Source organism: Polypterus senegalus, chromosome 12, assembly GCF_016835505.1.
Source record: "Polypterus senegalus isolate Bchr_013 chromosome 12, ASM1683550v1, whole genome shotgun sequence".
In the NCBI taxonomy this organism is placed as follows: domain Eukaryota; kingdom Metazoa; phylum Chordata; class Cladistia; order Polypteriformes; family Polypteridae; genus Polypterus; species Polypterus senegalus.
Genome location: NC_053165.1, coordinates 79,634,002 through 79,659,214, shown reverse-complemented (window position 1 = coordinate 79,659,214; position 25,213 = coordinate 79,634,002). Strand labels below are relative to the sequence as shown.

Sequence of the window (25,213 nt, the reverse complement as noted above, 5' to 3'; positions counted from 1 at the left end):
GGATAGTTTTTATAATTTTTTTACTAATAAAGATTTATTAACTAAATTTTCACAAAATATTCTTCAAATCTTGTACTAAGAATTTGTGTAAATAGATTTGCTAAACTGACACAAAAGCCATAAATAAATTAAATAATCAAAATGGTAAATCTACGGTTTTCATGTCAAAATGTTTTGTATAATTTCGAATTTTCGATAATAAAATAACATTTTATTTTCTAGTTTGTTATTATTTTAATATTTTGAATTATTATTGTAAGGGGGCACCAAAGTTACTTAGTGCTTAGGGCATCTAAGGGTCTTAATCCGGCCCTGCCTCAAAGGTTAATGAATCACTTAAAGAGGGAGAAGCGCCAACAATGAATTACCTGTCATTCCACAACTGCCCTATAGGTGGCAGTCAGTACAAGTCCAAGCCATGTTTCAATTTGCTTATTATTGCAGGTAATTATTGTGGGTGTAGACCCCAAATTAAAGCCACCTAAAGTTGTACGCCGCTCCCAGTCATCCCAGACCCAGCTGGAACCCAACAGTAAGGGTGCAATGAAGACTTAAGCCGAATTGCCCCCCTCCGTATTGTGACTCATTCCTTCAGTCCACAATGCCAAAGGACCGATGTCTGTCCCATAATGCTGGGACTTGTTCTGGGCCAAATGCCAATATACTCCTTCATGTCTCTTGGATGTGAGTGGGAAATGGGAGCCCCTAAAAGGAAAATCATAAAGGCGCCTGAGAAAAATGCAAACTCCGGGGAGGTGGTGCCCACCCTGGGATTTGAACGCAAGCTGTGAGGAAACTTTCTTCCATGCCATGCAGAACTGCAGCCCACTCCCTTAATTAAGTGCACTTAGGGGCACGTGTGCAAATGTTTGCGTAGAAATAGAAGGAGGACCCTGAGGCTAAAATGTGGTGGGCTTAGAAGCAAAGCGAGGCCACTCTCATTTTACAGATGTGCCCCTCCAGTTCGTATCACTTGGTGCAAAGATACTGGAACACCATTACTGGGGAGAGGGTCCACATTGGGAGGCATTTTTTTAACCTCTTGGTGGTCCCTGAATGAGACAGAGACACATCATCAACAGTGCCAATGAATGGGGGTCTCCTACTTCAACAGTGGTCCTTGGCTTTTTCCAGATCTTTCCAAATATACAGCAGCTGGTCGGGCTCTAGATGCGAGACGCTGATGAGTCGAGAGAATCGGCACCTGCTATACGCCACCGGGTAAAGGCTGAACCAATTGCTGTCTGCGGGTTGCGTTGGTTGGATGCCCAGCTCCTGAAGGCACATGCCTACGTAGACATCTTCCAAATAGACGGGCACCACAGACAATGAGGCAGATAAAATCTTTTGGGCCAGGTCAACAGAAAATACGTAGCCAATCCCAGAGACGTACGTCGGATAGAACAATCCGGGGACGAGTTTGAACGGCATGTACCATTTGGAGTCTTGGTCTCGGCGAATTATTCCAAAGTGGAGAACATTGCCAGTAATGAAGTTGACTTTGGCATGAGGGGCTTGGGGCTGCAGGAGTTTGTTCACCAGAGTGTCCACATTGAGGAACATATCAGTGTCAATCTTCATGGCATAGGACGCTTTAGGACAGTAGGAGGCCAGCCAGTCCATCATCATCATGGTCTTGATGGTTAGGTTGAGGTAGGTGTCCTGAAAGTCCTTCTGGACCAGATCATGGTGCCGCCGGCTCTCCCTCTCAAGCTCTTCCTGCAGACCGCCCCTTCTGTTTTGAGACGGAAGCCCCAAGTAAAAGATCCGTCGGATCGTCACCGTTGGCATCGAGTTTTCGTCTCCCCAGGTTTCTCGAATGACATCTCTGACTTTCCGGTTTTCCGGAGCCACCGGTATCATCAAGACCAGAAAGGGAGGCTTGCCGCTGCATTTTTGGGGCTCATTGAGGATGTAATTGTAGGGTCTCGGGTAGGCGATGTTGTAGATGTCGAGGGATATTGGATCCCGTAGCATGACGTGGACTCGGCTGAAGATCTGGAGAAGGAAGGAACCAGTCAGGACCAGGATGAGTGGAAAGAACCATTTCTTTAGGAGCCTCATGTGAATATTGCCTGGTGGTGCTTCCTCCGGGACTGTGCTGAGAAAGACAAAAAAAATGGATAGAATTCACAAAAAAAAGATCAAAAACAAAATGATAATCAAATATAAAGTAGGGGAGGAATACGAATAACCTACTACTCATTGGCAGAGTCCAACTGCCGATGTCAGGATTCAAGTCACAGTCCTTTAGCTGGGATAAGGACATAGAAAGTGGACGGGTGGTGCGGTGACGTGCGGTGAGGTTCATGGCTGGTGACTCCTTCAGAGTCAGATTTACAAATTTATGAACTCAAGGAGTCGCTTATTCAATATTCAATAATTGGCAGTCTGCACATTGACTACTGGTTATTTTTCATATCTCATTCTTTACACACACACAGGTAAGGCGCATATTTGGCTAAGAAAGAACAGAGAGAGAGCGCGTTTACTCCTCACCCTCCATGTGTTCTTAATCTGCCATTGCAATTCCACAATTCACACTCACTTAATGCAAATGAAAGTATAGAGTGGTGTAAAAAATGGATTTCAATTTTGACCTTAATTGAAACATTTAGTTCAAAGCTTTTAATTCTGATGCTTTCACCAATTTTAATACAGACTGTTCAACAAAAGGATAACACGTAAAACGAATATTTAAGGTCAAAATGTAGTTTTTAAATATTGGATTGTTTTGTTTTTCTTAGTCTGATCCCATTTTTTATAAAATTGAAAACCGTTCATGGTGTTACCTTTATTTGTAAATGAAGTCCGTGCGTCTATCCTTCTCCACTAAAATCTCCGTCACTTTCTTTTAATAGTCGTCCTTATTTTCCTTTAGTTTTAAAAATAGTTATCTTCCATTTTGGCAGTCAGTCCGAACAAAAAATAAAAATAAACGGCCCGCTGCAATGCACTTGAGTTTCTGATGTCGCTAACTTATTGACGCCTCTGCGTAGAACAGCAGCAACGAGAACCGGTTTAGCTCACATGCGCCCCCTTCAGGCCGGCGCGGTACTGTCTGCTTCACCTTGTGCCTTTGCGCTGCGGTTTTATGTGCAATCACCAGGACTAGATATGTCAGACACATTCATTAAAGATATTAGCCAGACTGTCGAAAGTCGGTGTATAACAAACGTGTCTGCAAACCTTATATTGGCGACATACAGACAGACAGCAACGGGCACGCGCCAATCGCACGCATCAACCCCAACAGTGTGAGGGAGGGCGTCGTCCCATGTGAGGTGAGGCTCGTCGTTGCCGCACCTCACATTTCCACCTTGTATTTGAACAGGAAATGCGCCATTTCAGCAATTTTGGCTATAAACATTATCACAATTATTGGAATCATACAGAAAACAAATTTATAGCACAGACCAGTGGACACATTTATTTTATGTTATCATTATTAGTTTTTTTTTTTTACTTTTCATGATGACCTGCCTCCCCTGACTGCACATCACTGAAGGTTGGTCTGAGAATTGAACTGATGCTTAAATGGATGCAGGGATAAGTACATTGATGCTTATATGGTTGAATTTATGGATAGTATGGATGGATGGTTGAATGGATGGATTCATGGATGTGATGATACGTGGGTAAAGGTAAAGAGATGGATTCATAGATAGAAGGACAGATTTTTGGATGGAAGTATGGTTGGATCTATGGACAGACATACAAAGAGTATGGACAGATGGAAGGAAGGATGAATTGATTCATGGAAAAATATACACAGGAATAGGAAGACTGCAGGAACACATGGATTGAGGACTGAATATTTTGATGGACATGTGGATAAATAGATGGTTGGACTGATACTCGAGAGGATTCTCAGCTGGGTGGATAGATAGATAGATTTATAAATTAAGATGTGATTGGGCTCAAGATTTACTAAAGGGTTGGTGAATGGATGGCTGGACTAAGGATTGATTGGACTGGGTTGGTGTGTGTATGAAGAGACCAATGATGAATGATGATTCGGTGGGTATATGGATTTAAAATGGATTGGTGGACTCATAGACATAGGCAGCCTCTGGCTCTGGTCTGGTAAATATAATGGGGGAGAACTTGAGTGTGGCACAGTTGGTAACACATTTGTCTTCCTAGACTGAAGGAAGAGAAGACCCTGGAACACATTCTGCTCAATTATGAGAAGCTCCATCTCTTCTCTTCTTCCCAAAGAGCCAAGTTCTCCCACCGAGACAACCTCATTTGGTGGAGCAGCTCGTTTGGTGAAACAGCCTAGGACTGGTAGTCTGGGTTTCTTCTGTTGTGTGTCCTATTAAAAGGGGGTACCTTTACCCCAATTGTACATTTTAACACTTCTTGTGTCACATGATGGTGGTGTGTGGCATAAATCGGGCAGATTATCATTTCTAGCATTAGCTAAAGTTCAAGTGGGCAAAAGGAGTGACCTCGGTGCCTTGGTAGTTGGCAGTAGGCTTGTCTGTTCTCACACAACTGGTTTCAAGGGTTTACCAAGCACAGGGGTGAGACATAAAAAAACTACCAGAGACGGGTGAAAATGACATGAGGGGTCAAAGGAGACGGGCAAGAATCGGACCAGCAGACAGATGGGCGACAAGCAGGCCAGTCACATGTGAAGTCAGTGTCGGTGTGCAGAATGTCATCGCAGGACAGACGGCTCAGAGTTCATGAGGGTCCAAAACACGCACCTAAAACTGGAGGGTGGGTAAAAAACTGCTTGGTGAAATGGATCCTGGCATGTTTTCTCATCATAGAAGGACCACCCTCAAGAGTTCATGAAACTAAAGTCAAAAGTACAGGCAGGGTGATGGTGAGGCACACATTAGGATCCCTCGGAGTCACTGAAGAACATCTGGACACCAAGGCCTATTTGAACATTGTTGCTGGCTGGGTTCATCTCTTCAGGGCCACGAGTGGTCCACACTTGGATGGACACTACCAAGCATGCATCATGCCACAAGGCACATGTCACTAACAAAACAGTTCTGGGGACACGGCAGTGAGGATTCTCCTCAGATCTCAAGCCTACGGAGCCTCTTTTGGGTTGAGGTGGACAGAGTTGGGCAGCAGGTCAGTAAACACCTGACACAATCACTTGCACGTGGCGTACCCTGACTGAACAACACATCCAGAATGTCACAGACGCCATGGCCAGTTCTGCAGGTCAAAGGATGCATGAGAAATAGGAGGACCTAAGAAACTGTCAGAGTACAGTATGTCTGGACGGAAGTCTTTATTGATGGATGGATAAATGGACAGATGGGCAGGTGGATGGACTGGAAGAGCATTGGATGGATTCATAGACACATTATATATATGGACAGGTGGATTATACGGCTGGCGTGATGGATGCACTGAATACATTTTGACGAATGGATGGTTGGCCTCTTAGAAGGATAAATAGTTGGGCAAGTAGATGAGTTAGAAAATACATGAATGTGTGGATTTATCAGGTCAGGTCAGCTTGGGGGGCATACACTGGTACAGTACATTGCCACACCCACCACATAATGAAACAGCTCGAGATCCTGGTTGGCAACACCCCAGGCAGACATGCAGTCCAGTACCACCCCCCACCCAGAAATGACCCTCTATCTGCCACATTCAGGTGTTTACTGGGTGTCCCCTTGGCCTGGACCAGCCTTCAAGTGGATCACCCTCGGGTAATCAAGCCACATGGCCATAGTGCCATAAATGACGCTCCCTCACAATGCAGGTCATGTGCCTCATTCAGGACTCCGTGAGCAACACAAAGTCAAACCAGCGACACCCAAGGACCCTCTGAACAGACACAGTACTGAAGGAGTCCAGTCTTCATCTCAGGTCACTGGATAGCGTCCATGTCTCACAAACAGGAAGCACCAGGACTCTAAAGACTTGGACCTTCGTCCTTTTGCAGAGATATCAGGGGGACCACACACCCCTTTACAGTGACCACATGATCCCCCCATGCTCTCCCAGTTCATCTACTGACTTCATAGGAAGACATTCATGTCTCTGGTGTGGATTTATGGATTGACAGATCATTTCTAGAAGGTTTGATTCCTTCAATATGCCAATATCAAGACCCCCTAATTGACCCCATGCCTAAGGGTGGTGACGTTTCTGTACAATATATCATGATCCTTTTAGTCAGAGCAGAATGTGTGCAACGGATGCAAATTCATAGAATTCATCTCCATCACCAACATTCAACAAACCTACCTTGAGAATGTGGGAGTGAAGCGTTCTTTGATGCCAACATAGATGTCTGGGAAGATGGCGTGATGTCAAGGGTGTGGCCTTCCAACACCAGACTCTTCAGCTATTGTGTGTCATTCCTATAGAGAATACTGGCAATGGATGAGAGGGCTGACCAAGATGGTGAGACTAACTCTCGATACCCAACAAAAGGCTACGGTGAGATGTTCACCCGTTGCCACATTCCTGTGTGGGCCAAACTTTCGAAAGGCTCATTTATTAAGCCACCTAAAGTGACACAACATTTCCACTCATACCGAATCAGGTTACAATCACAGATACACCTGACAGCCTGACTCATGGGAAGACAAGGAGAACATTTCAAACCTACATGGACACGGACTGGCCTGGAAATGAGAACACAACCGGTTGAAAATAAAACCAGGGTTTAGGAGTTCTGAGGTAACCACACCATTCTAGTCCATTGAAAGTGCCCTGAAGTTGGATCTTCTAGCTGGCCCAGACAAATCGTGGACTGTTGGTCTGGCGCTGAAGTCCAAATGTAGAAGTGTCACCTAACTGAAGCGATTTCAACAGAGCGGAATGGCAACCCTGTGGCATCACATGCCACATGCTCACTCCATTCCAAGGCGTTTGTTGTCTGTACTAATAAATACACGTCAGTTTTCATTCCAGCAGATGGCGCATACAACCACAGCTCAATTAAGGAGGGCAGGGGCCCCTGGGCTAGAGACATTTTTGGGGCTCCCACGAAACACAAAATATTTTGAGTGTACCGTACATCATCTTCAAGGTATCAGAGGAATACTACAGAGAAAATGAGGGACACAAATCTGAAGAACAGAAGAAAACACACAGCAGTCAGCCAGTATATTCAAACCACCACCAGGTGACGTGAAGAACAGTGATGATCTCGTCACGGGTGAGTTATATTAGGCAGCAAGGCAACAGTCAGTCCTTGAAGGTGATGTGCTGGAAATGTGGGCAAGCAACTTTGACCAGGGTCAAACTGTGATGGCCAGACGACTGGGTCAGAGCCTCTCCAGGTCTTGTGGGGGTACTCCCGATGTGCAAATCTTAGGAGTTACCAAAAGAGGTCCAAGAAGGACAACCGGTGAACTGGTGACAGGGTCCTGGGCACCCAAGGCTCACTGGGGAGTAAAGGAGCCCCTCTGGTCACAAGCTGCTTAAGAACTTAATGCTGGCCGTGAGAGGAAGGTGTCAGAACACACAGACCCCCACATGTGATACACCATTCAACTCATCGTGATGTTTAGTTCTGCAAGACTTCAGCGTTTTGGGGTTCCTCTAACTATTTTAGTCCCTTTATATCCAAAAAGGTACTCATTTTAAGGTCAGTTTTGGACCATACATTGTCTAGGAAATGACACCCTTATGATAAGGCGTAAACCCATAGGTGTCTTCAGCAAAAAAATGATCAGGGGGACTTGAAACTGTGCAGACCACGTCAACCGACCCCTGGGGTCTACCCCTAATGGGATACAAGGGGTCAAAGTTGCTCCCTTTCACAAAACTTTGAAGAAATGGGTCTCAGTAATACAGGCACCTGGAGTGTTGTTTTCTGCTTTTCTGAGGTCGCTAATCACGAATGTGTTTAAATTTTTCATGCTTTACTGGTGGTCTTAGCCCCCTAAGATCCATTTCCAAAAGGTTAATCAAACATAAGCATGTGGGGTGTCGTTTCAGACTATTTCAAGGTCAGTGATTACGATTATGAGGTTGTTTTTTTATTTTTGGTCCTTCGCAAGCCCCCTGTTGACCTCAATCAGAAGGTAACAAATGACACCTTTCTATTGCAGTTGAGACTATTTAGACTTAAACATTTAAATTAAAGCACACGTTTTAATATTTCCAATATCTGACGTAACGATTTGTGTTTATTATGCGACTCTTCCTCATGAAGTAAATCATTACCTTTCTTATCAAGCCCCTGAACTAGGGTGGCTTACACTGATTCAGACCTTGTCGTTCAAGTTGCAGTTCATGAAATTGCAGAGTCAGCTTGTCTGTCCTCTCGTTTGCCACAGGATTCTCAGCAGCAGTGCTAATGTTTGTGATGCGTCATCTGTTGGAATACAAAATACAGTTGAGTTCGTTTATGGAATACAAAATACATTTCAATATGTCAGTCATCACAAACAAGAACTTTTTCCCCTTATTTACATGCTACACAATACACAACAATATCAAAATATTTTTTTCATTTCCATCAACATTGATTTGATATCCTACAGTGGATTTAGAAAGTTTTCAGACCCCTTCACTTTCTGCACCCTTTATTGTGTTGTAGATTAAATTTTATACAAGCTGTGCTACTCGTCTAAAACTGGTGAAAATCGAACTAATCAATGTAGACTTCGGCGTCACTGTTGGCAGTGCACTATCTACGGGAATGTATTCTGTAATGTATGCAGTAACACAATGCACAGCATTTATCATTCCAACAGATGGTGGTGCATCAAAAACAGTTGCAGTAATAAAAGGCATTAAAATTCTTTACGATGCACCATCTGTAGGAACGACAAATGCAATGCATAGGTGTCTGTCATTTGATATGGGGTTCATTAAAACAGCGGTAATGTTTGCGATGCACCATCTGTCGGATTGACAAATGTCTTGTGATGTGCCACCCGTTGCAATGACAGAGACATACACAGACACAGAGATATGAGGTGCCTTATACCCAATAACCCTAATGACAAAATGAAAATCTGTTTTCAGAAAGGATTGTAATTTCATTAGAAATCAAACCTGAGACCTTTCATTCCCACAAGCATTCAGACCCTTTGCTGAGGCCCTCCAGACTTGACCAACAGGTGCATTCTGTCGATTCTGTCATTGGATTGAATGACATTGTATTGGTGTGCTTGATGGAGGACCAGGGGACCAGAGGGACCCCTACCCCCCATTCGATCGAGTGCTATTGCATCGTCACAAACAGAGGACCGCCAGTTCCACTTCAAGCACTGGTACATTTGACGCGTTACGTGTCACCAAAAACATCTTCCCCGTGGAAGGCCATTCAAAACAAGAGCACTGTGGTACAACGACATGCATTTTTTTTAAAAAAGAAGCAAAAATAAGCTGTTGTGCAGACCACCACACATGGAGTTTTATTCAAATTAACCGAAATGGTGATTTGGGTAAGCCGTAAATACTTCGGGTGGAGACTAATGACGGTGACCGTACGGACAGGATTGACATCGCCGCTCCTCGCAGCAGCGCAGTGCGGTGACAACGGCAGGGACATCAGTGTGGAGGACAAGGAGACCACCGCAGCAGGCAAGAAGCACCAAAAAAAAGCGATCGATGTTCCCCCTTTGCGGTGTCGGTAGACTTATGAGATTCCGAACGCGCAGATACGTATCAATCGTTAGCTTTGTAGGCTTTTTACGAAAATTGCACACGATGTCTGTTAGCGGCGCTGTCAACGGGAAAGGAAGTCCGTTTCCCGCACATATGACGTAAGAAATAAATGAACAAGAAAGGAGAAGCTGCGGACCTTACCCAGGTTGCGATATGTTTTCCATTTCAGCCCCCTCCACCTGATTTGTTACCAACATTCTGTACGGGAAGTTCATAGAGTGTGAGTGTGCCAGGTGGGGTCAGGGGGCGAAGTCAGTTTGGACACCCTGGGGGTCTTAATTCTGTCTGGCCGCTGCATACCCTGTTGACTGAGCGGACACTCATTGCAAGAATCTTTTTAAGAAGAAGAGTAAGCAAAATTTTGATAACCCTGGACAAACGATACTACAGTCATACATTCCTGGAGATGTCAAAAATATATTTTTATATATTTTCAAATTGATTCCTCGATTTCTTAAACTGTGTTTCTTATATTTGAATTTGAGATGTCTTAAATTTGACTCTAGCCTTTACAATATCTTTAAAAACTGGCAAGCCAACATATATACAGTAGGTGTATCGTTAAAGAAGCTGCAGATGAACCTCATTTCAAGATTTTGCCAAATCTAAGCTCCTTCACATTTTAGGACATCTGCATTATATTTTGAGATTTCTAAGTACTGTAATAAACATTTATAGATATTGCAAAAATAGCACCCTGCGCATGCCCAGATACCCGCCTAAAATTAAAGGAGCACGAGTTATTTTTCATAACCATAAACGTTTTGGGACTGTGGCGCCATACCAAAGTAAAAACAACATCAACAATAATAATAATAATAATAATAATAATAATAATAATAATCTGTGGAACCCAATATAAAATTGTAAAAAATAAATACATTTCATTAAATTTCTGGGAGCCCTCACAAGTCCAACAAGAATACCGAATGCACGCTACGGACACTAAGGGGCGCTGTTTGTGAAAGTCGACGGGCCTGCGCTCCAGAATCACTATACAGAACAAATTGAAGGGGCGGCACACTGGCGCAATAGTGGAGCTGCTGCCGCCCCGCTGTGTGTTTTGCGTGTTCTCTTCGTCTCTGCGCTCGTTTCCTGCTACAGCAGGTTAGGTGCATTGGTGGCTCGTGTGTGTGTGTGTGTGTGTGTGTGTGTGTCTTCCCTGCGACGCACTCGCGCCCTCTCCAGGGTTTGTTCCTGCCTTGTGCCCTTTGCTGGGTTATGTGGGTTAGAAAAGGAAACGATGTGATCACAAAAGTACGAAAATTACCTCCAAAATAATCCTTTATTCTTAAAAACTTGTGTTGATTCTGATAGAATATCAATACTGTTGCTGTTAGTTGTACTGTATTTGAGTACTAATTACACCCAAGATACCAAACCTTTTCTATGATTTGTGTGTGTGTCTTATGTGTTATTTATATCTCTATATATTTATTCGTAGCTCTGAATCGCATTCTGTGCCTACCGTGTTAACGCTTGTGGTCGGCAAACATCCGCCATGTCCTGTCAGTTTCAACTAGCAGCGCTCACGGCGTATCAGGCAGAGTCCCCGACACACGTCTTTGACCAGCTGCAAAACCGGGGATTGGGTTTCGAGGTGGTCGACACCGCTGACTGACGCTGTGCACTCATTTTCTAATTTGTTTAAGTATAAGAAATGGTTTATTTCGCCACAAGTACAAGAAGACCAAACAAGTTTTCAGTCATTTAAGTCTTAAGTATTTAAGAACTTGCACAATTTTTTTTTTTACAAAGTTTCAAATGTGTTATTTAAATGAGATTTAGGTTTGGTGATATCTTTATTTTACAAACTATGTATAAAATATTATTTGCATATGACTTTCCCCAGGCTCAAAGTGCTTTATGTTTTGTAACAATAGGCCTGGGGTGTCCTATGCAGCATTACAGTCGTGACGGCTTTCACCGCTGCGTTCGGTTGGTTGGATGCGTTTTCGAATGGCATCAAAGAAAAGACGTCGCATGCAGCTTTTTCTGCCAAAATCCCGATGAACGCGAAGAAAATGTCTCTATTGTGTTTAGATGCTGTTCATGATTACGCGTGTGTGTAATATGTATATACAGTATGTGTGCGTGTGTGAGAAAAAAATGCACATTGAATAGTTTTACTGTCAAATAATGCAAAGAGTACGCGACACGTGTTTCACCCTAATTCTGGGCTCATCGGACGTACACACTCACTGCACCCCCTCTCGTGGAATCGAACCTCGGAAGTCAGCGGCGAAGCCTCTTTACGTTGTGCCACGGCGTGTAGTTCGTTTATTGGACAGCATGTAGAGCGGGGTAATTAATTACATTTAAATTCACAATCTGATTGTATGGGTGGTTACGGTGCTGAAAGAGGGCCGGGATGTTTGCCGACTTGCATACCAACCACAAGCGTTACCTGGTAGGTAACCACCCATACAATCAGATTGTGATTCAGACTACGAATGGCATATACGGTGCATCCAGAAAGTATTCCCAGCGCCTCACTTTTTCCACATTTTGTTATGTTACAGCCTTATTCCAAAATGGATTAAATTCATTTTTTTCCTCAGAATTCTACACACAACACCCCATAATGACAACGTGATAAAAGTTTACTTGAGATTTTTGCAAATTTATTACAAATAAATAAACTCAGAAAGCACATGTCCATAAGTATTCACAGCCTTTGCCATGAAGCTCCAAATTGAGCTCAAGTGCATCCTGTTTCCCCTGATCATCCTTGAGATGTTTAATTGGAGTCCACCTGTGGTCAATTCAGTTGATTGGACCTGATTTGAAAGGCACACACCTGTCTATAGAAGGTCCCACAGTTGACAGTTCATGTCAGAGCACAAACCAAGCATGAAGTCAAAGGAATTGTCTGTAGACCTCCGAGACAGGATTGTCTTGAGGCACAAATCTGGGGAAGGTTACAGAAAATTTCTGCTGCTTTGAAGGTCCCAATGAGCACAGTGGCCTCCATCATCCGTAAGTGGAAGAAGTTCAAAACCACCAGGACTCTTCCTAGAGCTGGCCGGCCATCTAAACTGAGCGATCGGCAGAGAAGGGCCTTAGTCAGGGAGGTGACCAAGAACTCAATGGTCACTCTGTCAGGGCTCCAGAGGTCCTCTGTGGAGAGAAGAGAACCTTCCAGAAGGACAACCATCTCTGCAGCAATCCACCAATCAGGCCTGTATGGTAGAGTGGCCAGACTGAAGCCACTCCTTAGTAAAAGGCACATGGCAGCCCGCCTGGAGTTTGACAAAAGGCACCTGAAGGACTCTCAGACCATGAGAAACAAAATTCTCTGGTCTGATGAGACAAAGATTGAACTCTTTGGTGTGAATGCCAGGCGTCACGTTTGGAGGAAACCAGGCACTGCTCATCACCAGGCCAATACCATCCTACTGTGAAGCATGGTGGTGGCAGCATCAGGAACTGGGAGACTAGTCAGGATAAAGAGAAAGATGACTGCAGCAATGTACAGAGACATCCTGGATGAAAACCTGCTCCAGAGCGCTCTTGACCTCAGACTGGGGCGACGGTTCATCTTTCAGCAGGACAACGACCCTAAGCACACAGCCAAGATATCAAACGAGTGGCTTCAGGACAACTCTGTGAATGTCCTTGAGAGGCCCAGCCAGAGCCCAGACTTGAGTCTGATTAAACATCTCTGGTGAGATCTTAAAATGGCTGTGCACCGACGCTTCCCATCCAACCTGATGGAGCTTGAGAGGTGCTGCAAAGAGGAATGGGCGAGACTGGCCAAGGATACGTGTGCCAAGCTTGTGGCATCATATTTAAAAAGACTTGAAGCTGGAATTGCTGCCAAAGGTGCATCGACAAAGTGATTTCTCAGTTTTTTTTTTATTTTTAATAAATTTGCAAAAACCTCAAGTAAACTTTTTTCACGTTGTCATTATGGGGTGTTGTGTGTAGAATTCTGAGGAAAAAAATGAATTTAATCCATTTTGGAATAAGGCTGTAACATAACAAAATGTGGAAAAAGTGAGGCGCTGTGAATACTTTCCGGATGCACTCTTTATATATAATAAAAGTTGAAGGCCCTCGGGAGTGGCTGTTGGGTCCGATTGAGGGAGGGCGGATGACTGACAACGGGGGTATGATTGACGCTGAAATGCGGGCGGTACCCGGAAGGGATGGGATGGAAGCAGGGTCGGGGTTCGAGAATGAGGGCGGCATTGTATTACAAAGTCGGCGTGGTTTTTTCTTTAACGTTCTTCGGGCCTGAACAATGACAGATGTACAGGTGCCGGTCATAAAATTAGAATATCATGACAAAGTTGATTTATTTCAGTAATTCCATTCAAAAAGTGAAACTTGTATATTAGATTCATTCATTATGCACAGACTGATGTATTTCAAATGTTTATTTCTTTTAATTTTGAGGATTATAACGGGGGGCGGCACGGTGGAGCAGTGGTAGCGCTGCTGCCTCGCAGTTAGGGTTCGCTTCCCGGGTCCTCCCTGTGTGGAGTTTGCATGTTCTCCCCGTGTCTGCGTGGGTTTTCTCCGGGCGCTCCGGTTTCCTCCCACAATCCAAAGACATGCAGGTTAGGTGGATTGGCAATTCTCAATTGGCCCTAGTGTGTGGGTGTGTTTGTGTGTGTCCTGTGGTGGGTTGGCACCCTGCCCAGGATTGTTTCCTGCCTTGTGCCCTGTGTTGGCTAGGATTGGCTCCAGCAGACCCCCGTGACCCTGTATTCAGATTCAGCGGGTTGGAAAATGGATGGATGGATGGATGGATTATAACTGACCACTAATGAAAGTCCCAAATTCAGTATCTCAGAAAATTAGAATATCAATTAAGACCGACGCAAAAAACAGATTTTTAGAAATGTTGGCCAACTGAAAGGTATGAACATGAACAGTGTGAGCAGGTACAGCACTCAATATTTAGTTGGGGCTCCTTTGGCCAGGATTACTGCAGCAATGCGGCGTGGCATGGAGTCCATCAGTCTGTGGCACTGCTCAGGTGTTAGGAGAGCCCATGTTGCTCTGATTGTGGCCTTCAGCTCTTCTGAATTGTTGGCTCTGGCGTATTTCATCTTCCTCTTCACAATACCCCATAGATTTTCTATGGGGTTAAGGTCAGGCGAGTTTGCTGGCCAATCAAGAACAGGGATACCATGGTCCTTAAACCAGGTACTGGTAGCTTTGGCACTGTGTGCAGGTGCCAGGTCCTGTTGGAAAATGAAATCTGCATCTCCATAAAGTTCATCAGCAGCAGGAAGCATGAAGTGCTCTAAAACTTCCTGGTAGACGGCTGCGTTGACCTTGAACCTTAGAAAACACAATGGACCAACACCAGCAGATGACATGGCACCCCAAACCATCACTGACTGTGGACACTTTACACTGGACCTCAAGCAACGTGGATTCTGTGCCTCTCCTCTCTTCCCCCAGACCCTGGGACCTTGATTTCCAAAGGAAATGCAAAATTGACTTTCATCAGAGAACATAACTTTGGACCACTCAGCAGCAGTCCAGGCGAGACGCTTCTGACGCTGTCTCTTGTTCGAGTGGCTTGACACGAGGAATGTGACAGCTGAAGCCCATGTCTTGCATACGTCTGTGCCTGGTGGTCCTTGAAGCACTGACTCCAGCTGCAGTCCACTCTTTGTGAATCTCCCCCACAGTTTTGTTTCACAATCCTCTCCAGGGTACCAGCGGTTATCCCTATTGCTTGTCCACTTTGTTCTACCACCACATCTTGTCCTTCCCTTCGCCTCTCTATTAATGTGCTTGGACACAGAGCTCTGTGAACAGCCAGCCTCTTTAGCGATGACCTTTTGTGTCTTACCCTCCTTGTGCCAGGTGTCAGTGGTCGTCTTTTGGACAACTGTCAGGTCAGCAGTCTTCCTCATGATTGTGTAGCCTACAGAACTCGACTGAGAGACCATTTAAAGGCTTTGGAGTTAATTAGCTGATTAGAGTGAGTGTGGCACCGGGTGTCTTCAATATTGAACCTGTTCACAATATTCGAATTTTCCGAGACACTGAATTTGGGACTTTCATTAGTTGTCAGTTATAATCATCAAAATTAAAAGAAATAAACATTTGAAATACATCAGTCTGTGTGTAATGAATGAATCGAATATACAAGTTTCACTTTTTGAATGGAATTACTGAAATAAATCAACTTTGTCATGATATTCTAATTTTATGACCGGCACCTGTATTTGTAAATAGTTCAAAAGATCAAAGACGTTCATTTTCGCTGTTACAATCCTGTGTGTTTGTATAATGTTCTAGTAAACTGTTCTGTGATCCCTTCTTCCTCTTTCTATTTTTTTTTTTTATTATTCTTCTTTTCGAACCTGACGAGGAGGTCGCGTCAATATATTTATTATACACTCACACGCGCGTTCAAATGTATCAACATAATTATAATGGAGAATTCGAAACCGTTTGGTGCTAATGCCGTAACTTGAGCTACCACTGCTGATTATTAATCCCGGTGCGCGACTGCACTCGTGGGTACGGTTTGTAGGTTTGCTTACCTCAAGGTGACCAGCAGCCGCTCTTCAGGACTCCCACTGACTCGCGTGTTGGCTGATCGGCAGTCAAAACCCGAACATGACAACCGACTGGATTAGAACATCCGCAGGAAATCGTCGCATTTCTTCATACTTCATTCTTCACACACACACACACACACACAAACACGCGCGCGCTGTGCTTTCTCTTCCTACGTTGCCGTATCAGGAGGATTTTCAACACCAGGAGGTTAACGTTCAGGTCTAATAAAGTCAACTGATTCACGTTCCGCGAATTCAAGGAAGGGGTGAACCTCAAACCCCACAGGTCTAAAACACCGAGGAGTCCAGAGTCTGGACTTCCTGATCACTGCCCCCTAAAGGTAAACACACAAAACTACAATCGGGGCTGCAGGTACGAATATTTATTTGAATTATTTTGCCATTTATTTGTACTCGGGGAACAAATAACGTGACATCAAATAGGCACTGTCTGCGTCTGCCTGCTTGTGCTTAAGCTGCACCCCCGCTGACAAGAACACGCAGTGAAGCTCCGCTTTCGCTTTTCGGAACGCGTTGGACTTCGCGAGGCCACTTTATCTTTTTTTTCAGTTGGACATGCAATATGTGACTTTCCCCATGCAGGCTCAAAGTGCTTTATGTTTTGTAACAATAGGCCTGGGACGTCCTATGCAGCATTACAGTTGTGACGGTGTAAAAAAAAAAGGCAACCATTTCCCAGATTAGTTTTGGTTTTAGTTAAAAAGCAGTCTCACATCACAAACATTTGTAGTAGTAACATGAATTAGGAAACATGTTTGTAATGCACCATCTGTTGGAATGACAAATGCAATGCAGTTTACAGGCATCTTAACATGCATTCCAATAGATGGAGCAAACGTTAATGCTGAGGTTTAGGCTGATTAGATTTCAACTCCTCTGAAATGGGCAGCACAGCTAATTGCAAATTATATAAAAACACAAAAAGCTGTTGCGTATATAAATGGAGGGCCGTTATGCTCAAACCAAAGAATGCACTTGAGAGACCTCATCTGTTGTGTTGTGTGCTGCTGTGGTCCCCGCGCTACAAGAATGGCGTAACAACAACTGAAGTTGTGCGCAAAGGAGAGGAGCCAGAGAGTGACGGACTCGAGAATGAAACCTCGTGCAGACCTCATCCGGGTCTTCTGAATGCTCAATGGCGTTAATAGAGCGGTTCAGCAGAATTATTTTAATTTAACAGTGAAGCGCGTACTCGTGAATACCGGATGGGCGGTAGGGGAAGTGAGTTTAGGACTGAAGCCAAGAAGAACTTCTCTATAAGAGAACTGTGGTCATCAGGAACAAATTACCAAGACATGGAGTTGAAGCACAAACCTTGACACCCTTTAAGAAGGACCTGGATGGACAAATAGACCAAGCGGTGGTCTCTTGTTTTTTTTTCAGATTTCGTATGTTCACTGCCTTTATCTCCGTTTATCTGCCATCTGTAGTGTCAGGCTAGCGTGAACTGAACGCCGAGCGTGTTTGATTGGCATTGCAGCCAATCAGACCGTCCACACGGGCTTTCACCGCTGCGTTCGGTTGGTTGGATGCGTTTTCGAATGGCATCAAAGAAAAGACGTCGCATGCAGCTTTTTCTGCCAAAATCCCGATGAACGCGAAGAAAATGTCTCTATTGTGTTTAGATGCTGTTCATGATTACGCGTGTGTGTAATATGTATATACAGTATGTGTGCGTGTGTGAGAAAAAAAATGCACATTGAATAGTTTTACTGTCAAATAATGCAAAGAGTACGCGACACGTGTTTCACCCTAATTCTGGGCTCATCGGACGTACACACTCACTGCACCCCCTCTCGTGGAATCGAACCTCGGAAGTCAGCGGCGAAGCCTCTTTACGTTGTGCCACGGCGTGTAGTTCGTTTATTGGACAGCATGTAGAGCGGGGTAATTAATTACATTTAAAGTATTCGTAGTCTGAATCACAATCTGATTGTATGGGTGGTTACGGTGCTGAAAGAGGGCCGGGATGTTTGCCGACTTGCATACCAACCACAAGCGTTACCTGGTAGGTAACCACCCATACAATCAGATTGTGATTCAGACTACGAATGGCATATACGGTGCATCCAGAAAGTATTCCCAGCGCCTCACTTTTTCCACATTTTGTTATGTTACAGCCTTATTCCAAAATGGATTAAATTCATTTTTTTCCTCAGAATTCTACACACAACACCCCATAATGACAACGTGATAAAAGTTTACTTGAGATTTTTGCAGATTTATTACAAATAAATAAACTGAGAAAGCACATGTCCATAAGTATTCACAGCCTTTGCCATGAAGCTCCAAATTGAGCTCAAGTGCATCCTGTTTCCCCTGATCATCCTTGAGATGTTTAATTGGAGTCCACCTGTGGTCAATTCAGTTGACTGGACATGATTTGAAAGGCACACACCTGTCTATAGAAGGTCCCACAGTTGACAGTTCATGTCAGAGCACAAACCAAGCATGAAGTCAAAGGAATTGTCTGCAGACCTCCGAGACAGGATTGTCTTGAGGCACAAATCTGGGGAAGGTTACAGAAAAAGTTCTGCTGCTTTGAAAGTCCCAATGAGCACAGTGGCCTCCATCATCCGTAAGTGGAAGAAGTTCGAAACCACCAGGACTCTTCCTAGAGCTGGCTGGCCATCTAAACTGAGCGATCAGGGGAGAAGGGCCTTAGTCAGGGAGGTGACCAAGAACCCGATGGTCACTCTGTCAGAGCTCCAGATGTCCTCTGTGGAGAGAAGAGAACCTTCCAGAAGGACAACCATTTCTGCAGCAATCCACCAATCAGGTCTGTATGGTAGAGTGGCCAGACGGAAGCCACTCCTTAGTAAAAGGCACATGGCAGCCCACCTGGAGTTTGCCAAAAGGCACCTGAAGGACTCTCAGACCATGAGAAACAAAATTCTGTGGTCTGATGAGACAAAGATTGAACTCTTTGGTGTGAATGCCAGGCATCACGTTTGGAGGAAACCAGGCACTGCTCATCACCAGGCCAATACCATCCTACTGTGAAGCATGGTGGTGGCAGCATCAGGAACTGGGAGACTAGTCAGGATAAAGGGAAAGAAGACTGCAGCAATGGACAGAGACATCGTGGATGAAAACCTGCTCCAGAGCACTCTTGACCTCAGACTGGGGCGACGGTTCATCTTTCAGCAGGACAACGACCCTAAGCACACAGCCAAGATATCAAACGAGTGGCTTCAGGACAACTCTGTGAATGTCCTTGAGTGGCCCAGCCAGAGCAGAGCCAGACTTGAATCTCATTGAACATCTGGTGAGATCTTAAAATGGCTGTGCACCGACGCTTCCCATCCAACCTGATGGAGCTTGAGAGGTGCTGCAAAGAGGAATGGGCGAAACTGGCCAAGGATAGGTGTGCCAAGCTTGTGGCATCATATTCAAAAAGACTTGAGGCTGGAATTGCTGCCAAAGGTGCATCGACAAAGTGATTTCTCAGTTTGTTTATTTTTAATAAATTTGCAAAAATCTCAAGTAAACTTTTTTCACGTTGTCCTTATGGGGTGTTGTGTGTAGAATTCTGAGGAAAAAAATGAATTTAATCCATTTTGGAATAAGGCTGTAACATAACAAAATGTGGAAAAAGTGAGGCGCTGTGAATACTTTCCGGATGCACTCTTTATATATAATAAAAGTTGAAGGCCCTCGGGAGTGGCTGTTGGGTCCGATTGAGGGAGGGCGGATGACTGACAACGGGGGTATGATTGACGCTGAAATGCGGGCGGTACCCGGAAGGGATGGGATGGATGCAGGGTCGGGGTTCGAGAATGAGGGCGGCATTGTATTACAAAGTCGGCGTGGTTTTTTTTTTTTTCATTAACGTTCTTCGGGCCTGAACAATGATAGATGAAAGCCTTAATGAAAGTCCCAAATAGTTGTCAGTTATAATCATTAAAATTAAAAAAAATAAACATTTGAAATACATCAGTCTGTGTATAATGAATGAATCTAATATACAAGTTTCACTTTTTGAATGGAATTACTGAAATAAATCAACTTTGTCATGATATTCTAATTTTATGACCGGCACCTGTATTTGTAAATAGTTCAAAAGATCAAAGACGTTAGTAGTTATATGCATGCGGCTTCTGTCACAATGATTTATGACCCTTAAGCCCCGCCCCCTTTGGACTTTGGACCGGAAGTCCCTCCCAGCTGAAGCAACACCGGAAGTCCCGCCCCTAGGACACAATACCGGAAGTCCCTCCCAGCTGAAGCAACACCGGAAGTCCCCCCACGTGACCTAGCCCCCGTCCTCTGGCACCTGATTGGTTCAGGAAACTGTCAAGGGCCTTTTGATGGATGTCTGTCCCCTCGTTGAACACGCCCCCGGCACCTGATGTAGTTATATGCATGCGGCTTCTGTCATAATGATTTATGACCCTTAAGCCCCGCCCCCATTGGACTTTGGACCAGTAGTTATATGCATGCGGCTTCTGTCACAATGATTTATGACCCTTAAGCCCCGCCCCTTTATACTTTGGACCGGAAGTTCCGCCCTATGATTGATTACCCTGAAGCCCCGCCCCTATGACACAATACCGGAAGTCCCTCCCAGCTGATGCAACACCGGAAGTCCCGCCCCTGCTGACGTCACATCTCCCCCACGTGACCTAGCCCCCGCCCTATGGCACCTGATTGGTTCAGGAAACTGTCAAGGGGAATTTGATGGATGTCTGACCCCTGTTTGAACTCATCCCACAGGTGCTTAATTAAACAAACTGTCAAGAGCAGCCCCTCTCCATGAACGGGCATGTCGTGACAAATCCACGCCAGTTACAGACCTGTTGGTGTCCCCACTTCTCTCGAAGACACACAAGCGTTTCAAGGGGCAGAGCTGCCTGCCTCTACGGTTTGGGTAAGAACTCCTGTATCTATCTATTATTTAAAATAATCTACGACTTTAAAGATCTAAACCTTAGTTTAGCACTTGTAAACCGTTTTTTTTATTTTATCTAAATCAAGCCCCCAGACATTCTCTGCACTGACAAGCTGTCCCTTCACTCACTCTACACAGTTGATGCGTGAGAGCTGAGAGAGCCTCTGCTGGGTCGAAGCTCCGAGCGCACATGCAGTCAAGTTCGAAAGACGATTTGCCGGCTCTGGGTCTACACTTCCCAGTCCCCCACACGTCCCTGCCAGTTCTGAAAGGCCGGTATAAAAAGCGAAGCATTTTGTTCTATCTACGATTTTAAGACGAACACGCAATTAAAACATTTCATCTTTGCTTCAAACTTAGTCAAGCTGCTTTTTTTCCATCTCACAGACAGATTCTGCAGTAAAAAGCAGCCTTAGCGGCGATTCAAGTTCCCCACCTCACAGAAATCAAGCAGCCCCCGCTCTCAAAAAAATGACAGGTTCTGTGTAGACAGAGAGAGTCGTGCAGCCCCCATGTCCCCCCTGCACGGCCCTGCGAGGTCTATAGCTGCAAACTGTATGAAGCCGGAGCTCTGCTGACAGAAACACCCCCATGCGCATGCTTGTCAACCTCCCACCCTAACCCGGAACGGGAGCGCGCATCAAGCTCGAACGTTCGCTCAGCTAATCAGTCCGGGAGAACAAGTTACGTGTGTAACTTTTAAAGTTAAAGGATTTAAAAATCACTCGCTTGGTTAAATAATAGGCAACAGGGATCTTTTAAAGAACGTTTGAGACGCTAGCTTCGAATGTATATTTTGTATATCTTTAAAAAAAGCCCTGTTCCATCCATTACATGCCATTTTACATAATCAGCTGCCCCTAAGGAAACAGATCGCGAAAGCACGGCGAATAGTTTTCTAAAAGTTACAATTGTATTCAGATAATCCCAGAGTGAACGGAGCACAAATATTTACCAGAAGCGGGATTCGAAACCAAGCTGGCATTTGTCCCTTGAGTCTTAAAACCATAGATCGGACCTCCGGGGATACATAAATGCGCTTCACAGCCCAGAGATGGCAGGTGTTTTGTGTGACCGGTTAGGGGAGAAAGGAGGGGCGCTATACAGAGCACCTAGGCAACACAAATTGCCTTACATGTGGAATGCAGCTTGTAAAACAAAGGATGATTTTAGGAGACATTCCAACACTCTAAAAACTACTGTTTTGAGCCAACAAAAAAAATTAACGCAACGCTCTGCATCAAGCTTTTTAAGTTACTACAACTTCTGATTAAAATTACGTTGAACCAACCCACAACATTGAGTAACTGGAAAAGGTTTTTCTTTCAGATCTTAAATTGCTTTTAAGCACCATCAGCTTAAAAAATTATAGGGTACACAGAACTTTTTAAATTCACTGCACATAAAAAATTAAGTTGTCCCAACTAATTTATGTTACATTTTTAAAGACTCTTTTAAGTTCTACGTACTTAATTAGTAATATATTTTAAAGTTGTGATGATGTAAAAAATGAAGTTGGTGCAATTAGTGTTTTCACACTATTATTTTCAGCTTCATCAAGTTTAATTATTTATTAAATTATCAAAAATACAGCCACTTAAAGAATGGGAGTGTTGCAAAATTTACTTTATTGGAAATATAACATTGTATTTTTACATTTTTCAACATCTTTCAAAAACTTTGACTAACAAATAGCCATACTACAGTGGTTTGAAAGAAAAAATTGCTGTTCTTGAAATTCATTACTTTTTCCACATGTTTTTAGTCCATCAAGTTCAAGGAGCAGTTTCTGAAATACTTTGTATGTACATTTGAGACCCTTGATAGCTTCGATTCAGAGCACATATTAAACCCACGAGCAAAGCACAGCACCTTAAGACATCAATTCCATCCAGGATTTTGGCTCCCTCGATCACGATGGTTCCAGTGTTCGGATCCTGGTCTTTGATGATGGCGATGTTCAATACTTGCCTGTCAAGGTTTGTTTCAAACTCTTCAATATCCTGACAGAACAAAAGCAAAAGTATATTAAGAGGTTTAGTAAAACAGAATTGTGTTATTACTGTTGACGTTATTTTAACCATTCCAACACACAACCATACATATCTACTTACATGAGCAGTGAGTAGCATTGCCATCACACCGTAGCTATGGAGACAAATTTAACTCGCTTTTTTTGTTTGTTGGGGTCAAAAGTGCCAATCTGAAGTATTACAAGAGCAGTAAAGCTTACTAGAATCTTCATAGTGGCAAAGTTGGTCAGGTAGTAATCCACCAACAAGAAAAGACGGTGTTTGGCAGCCTAATCAAAAACCTGACTATGTCCGGACTAAGCATTAAGTCAATACATTCAGAATTTTTTTTTTTCTCAGTTACAAATGGAACAATGGTCAGATCGATTTCCAGGATTTAGCAAAATGCTGCTGTGCTGATTTCTATTATTTAATGAAGTCTTCTTGCATATAATGTGTTAAGTTATCCTCTAGCATTATAATGTGTCATTCTTTAGGAAAGTGAGAAGGTTTAATCTATTAGTGATGTCAAATTTTGCCACTGTAGAACTTACTTTCAATTTTCAATTCTTTGGTTGAGGTCTGCAGAGAACAATTTCCTTTTTTAAAATGTCATCTCTTACTTTAGGCATATCACAGTGAAAGTTATAAAAACACCACATTTTTTTTTTAAAAAATAACCACCTTACAAGTGAAACAGGTTTTCAGTAACAATTACAGTCGTCTACAGCAGGTTTTTTCCTGGTGTATTAAAATGTAGATTCCACTGTGATAAATTACTTACATTAAACTCCTTGAGAAGGTCCTGTTCCTTTTCTCCAAGGTAGACAACCAGGCAACGAATGGCCACCTCTCACTGTACGTCAATTGCATTGTTCTTATTGAGTAAAAAGAGAAAAAAGAATAAAATTAAATTCCAATACGACTAATCCAAAAGGGTGACAAGTCAGCAGGCTGAATTTCAAAGACAGACAAGTCTGATTAGTGTTCATACCTCTAGAAGCTGATTCTTAATGTGCCTTCTCCTCAGTCCTGAAGTTCCTCCCCTCGATGAGACTACATCCATTAATTTGGAGTTTGGCCATAAATGTCGATTCGAGACTTACAGTGGTTATTCTTGTGAATTCTTCATTTATCTGTATTTTACACAAATAAGTTGTCACATAATTAAAGTTAGCAGGCCATTAGCTAAACCACATCTTGATAGTTCAAGAGCAACAACAAAACGCAGTGATATTCCAATATGACTGTTCACCAGTAATGCACTACGCTGCTGGCCTTTAGCTTGAATGTGTTGACTGCTCTTTAGTGCCTGGCGCGCTCACTCTTGGGAGGTTAACAGATAATTCGACCTTAAACTAGGGAGGCATCCATCCGAAATATTCGGTATCAGTTACTGGGTCACTCAAATGGCATTGCCACAGCAAGGACCGGTGATCTGCTTCTATGTGGAGAGCCACTAAACTCAGCAGGACTGGAAACACTTTGCAATTAACTGTCTAAAGCATGCCAAGCAAATGTTGACTTTTAAATAAGTTTTAAATAAGAGTGTACAATCTCACCTGTGTTGCATCAAATAAAGCAGGCCATCGGTCAATGATGTCTTTAATTGCAGGGGCCAGATAAATTATTTCCTTCCTGCGAAGAGAGAAGGTTTTGGCCATTTTCTCTGCAACCACAACACAATTATCCCTCTTCATCACTTCATATAAGAGGTTCACTCTTTCCTTCTCCAAACTTCCACTTGTTTCACCTTGAGGTGGTAGATAATTTACTTCAGCCTTTTTTGGTTTTTTAACATTTTACAAGGGGGGCGTCGAATAAATGAACAAGACATCAAAATTGTATTTCAAATTTAAATGTGCAAGCATATAATCATAATGAATGAATTATAACTCTAATTAAAATAAAACATTTCTAAGGCAGAGATCTAATGACTAATATGTGCCAGCTTTAAAGTACACAGTCTGTCCAGGTTTGGTTTGATATCTGAGATACGACACTCTGAGCTCCTTTTGAAGTTTGTTTCTATGACGAGCGCCACTGCTGCTGCTTTTATAGTCGCGTATTTTCAATCCAGAAAGTTCGAGACGTATCGGTGTCTGTCGCGAACATTCGGGTAACAGTAGATCAGGTGATCA

At 43.6% G+C, this 25,213-nt stretch overlaps 1 protein-coding gene across 5 annotated transcripts in view; it reads right to left on the bottom strand.

Annotated features, from left to right (window-relative positions):
• Positions 1-261: 261 nt before the first annotated feature.
• Positions 262-25,213, bottom strand: part of LOC120541161 (beta-1,3-galactosyltransferase 2-like) — a 61,866-nt gene continuing 36,914 nt past the window's right edge. For 2 of the 5 annotated variants that reach the window (XM_039772531.1, XM_039772532.1), the window contains 2 exons: positions 8,164-8,314; positions 262-2,101 (listed from right to left, as the gene is read on the bottom strand). In XM_039772531.1, coding sequence (XP_039628465.1) covers positions 1,108-2,064 — 957 coding nt within the window. In that variant the 5' untranslated portion in view covers positions 2,065-2,101; positions 8,164-8,314 and the 3' untranslated portion in view covers positions 262-1,107. Of the gene's footprint in view, positions 2,102-8,163; positions 8,315-16,130; positions 16,723-22,676; positions 23,064-23,856; positions 23,950-24,066; positions 24,209-24,634; positions 24,896-25,213 lie in introns of those variants that run through there. The other 3 variants (XR_005635954.1, XM_039772530.1, XR_005635955.1) reach the window with 3 other exon arrangements.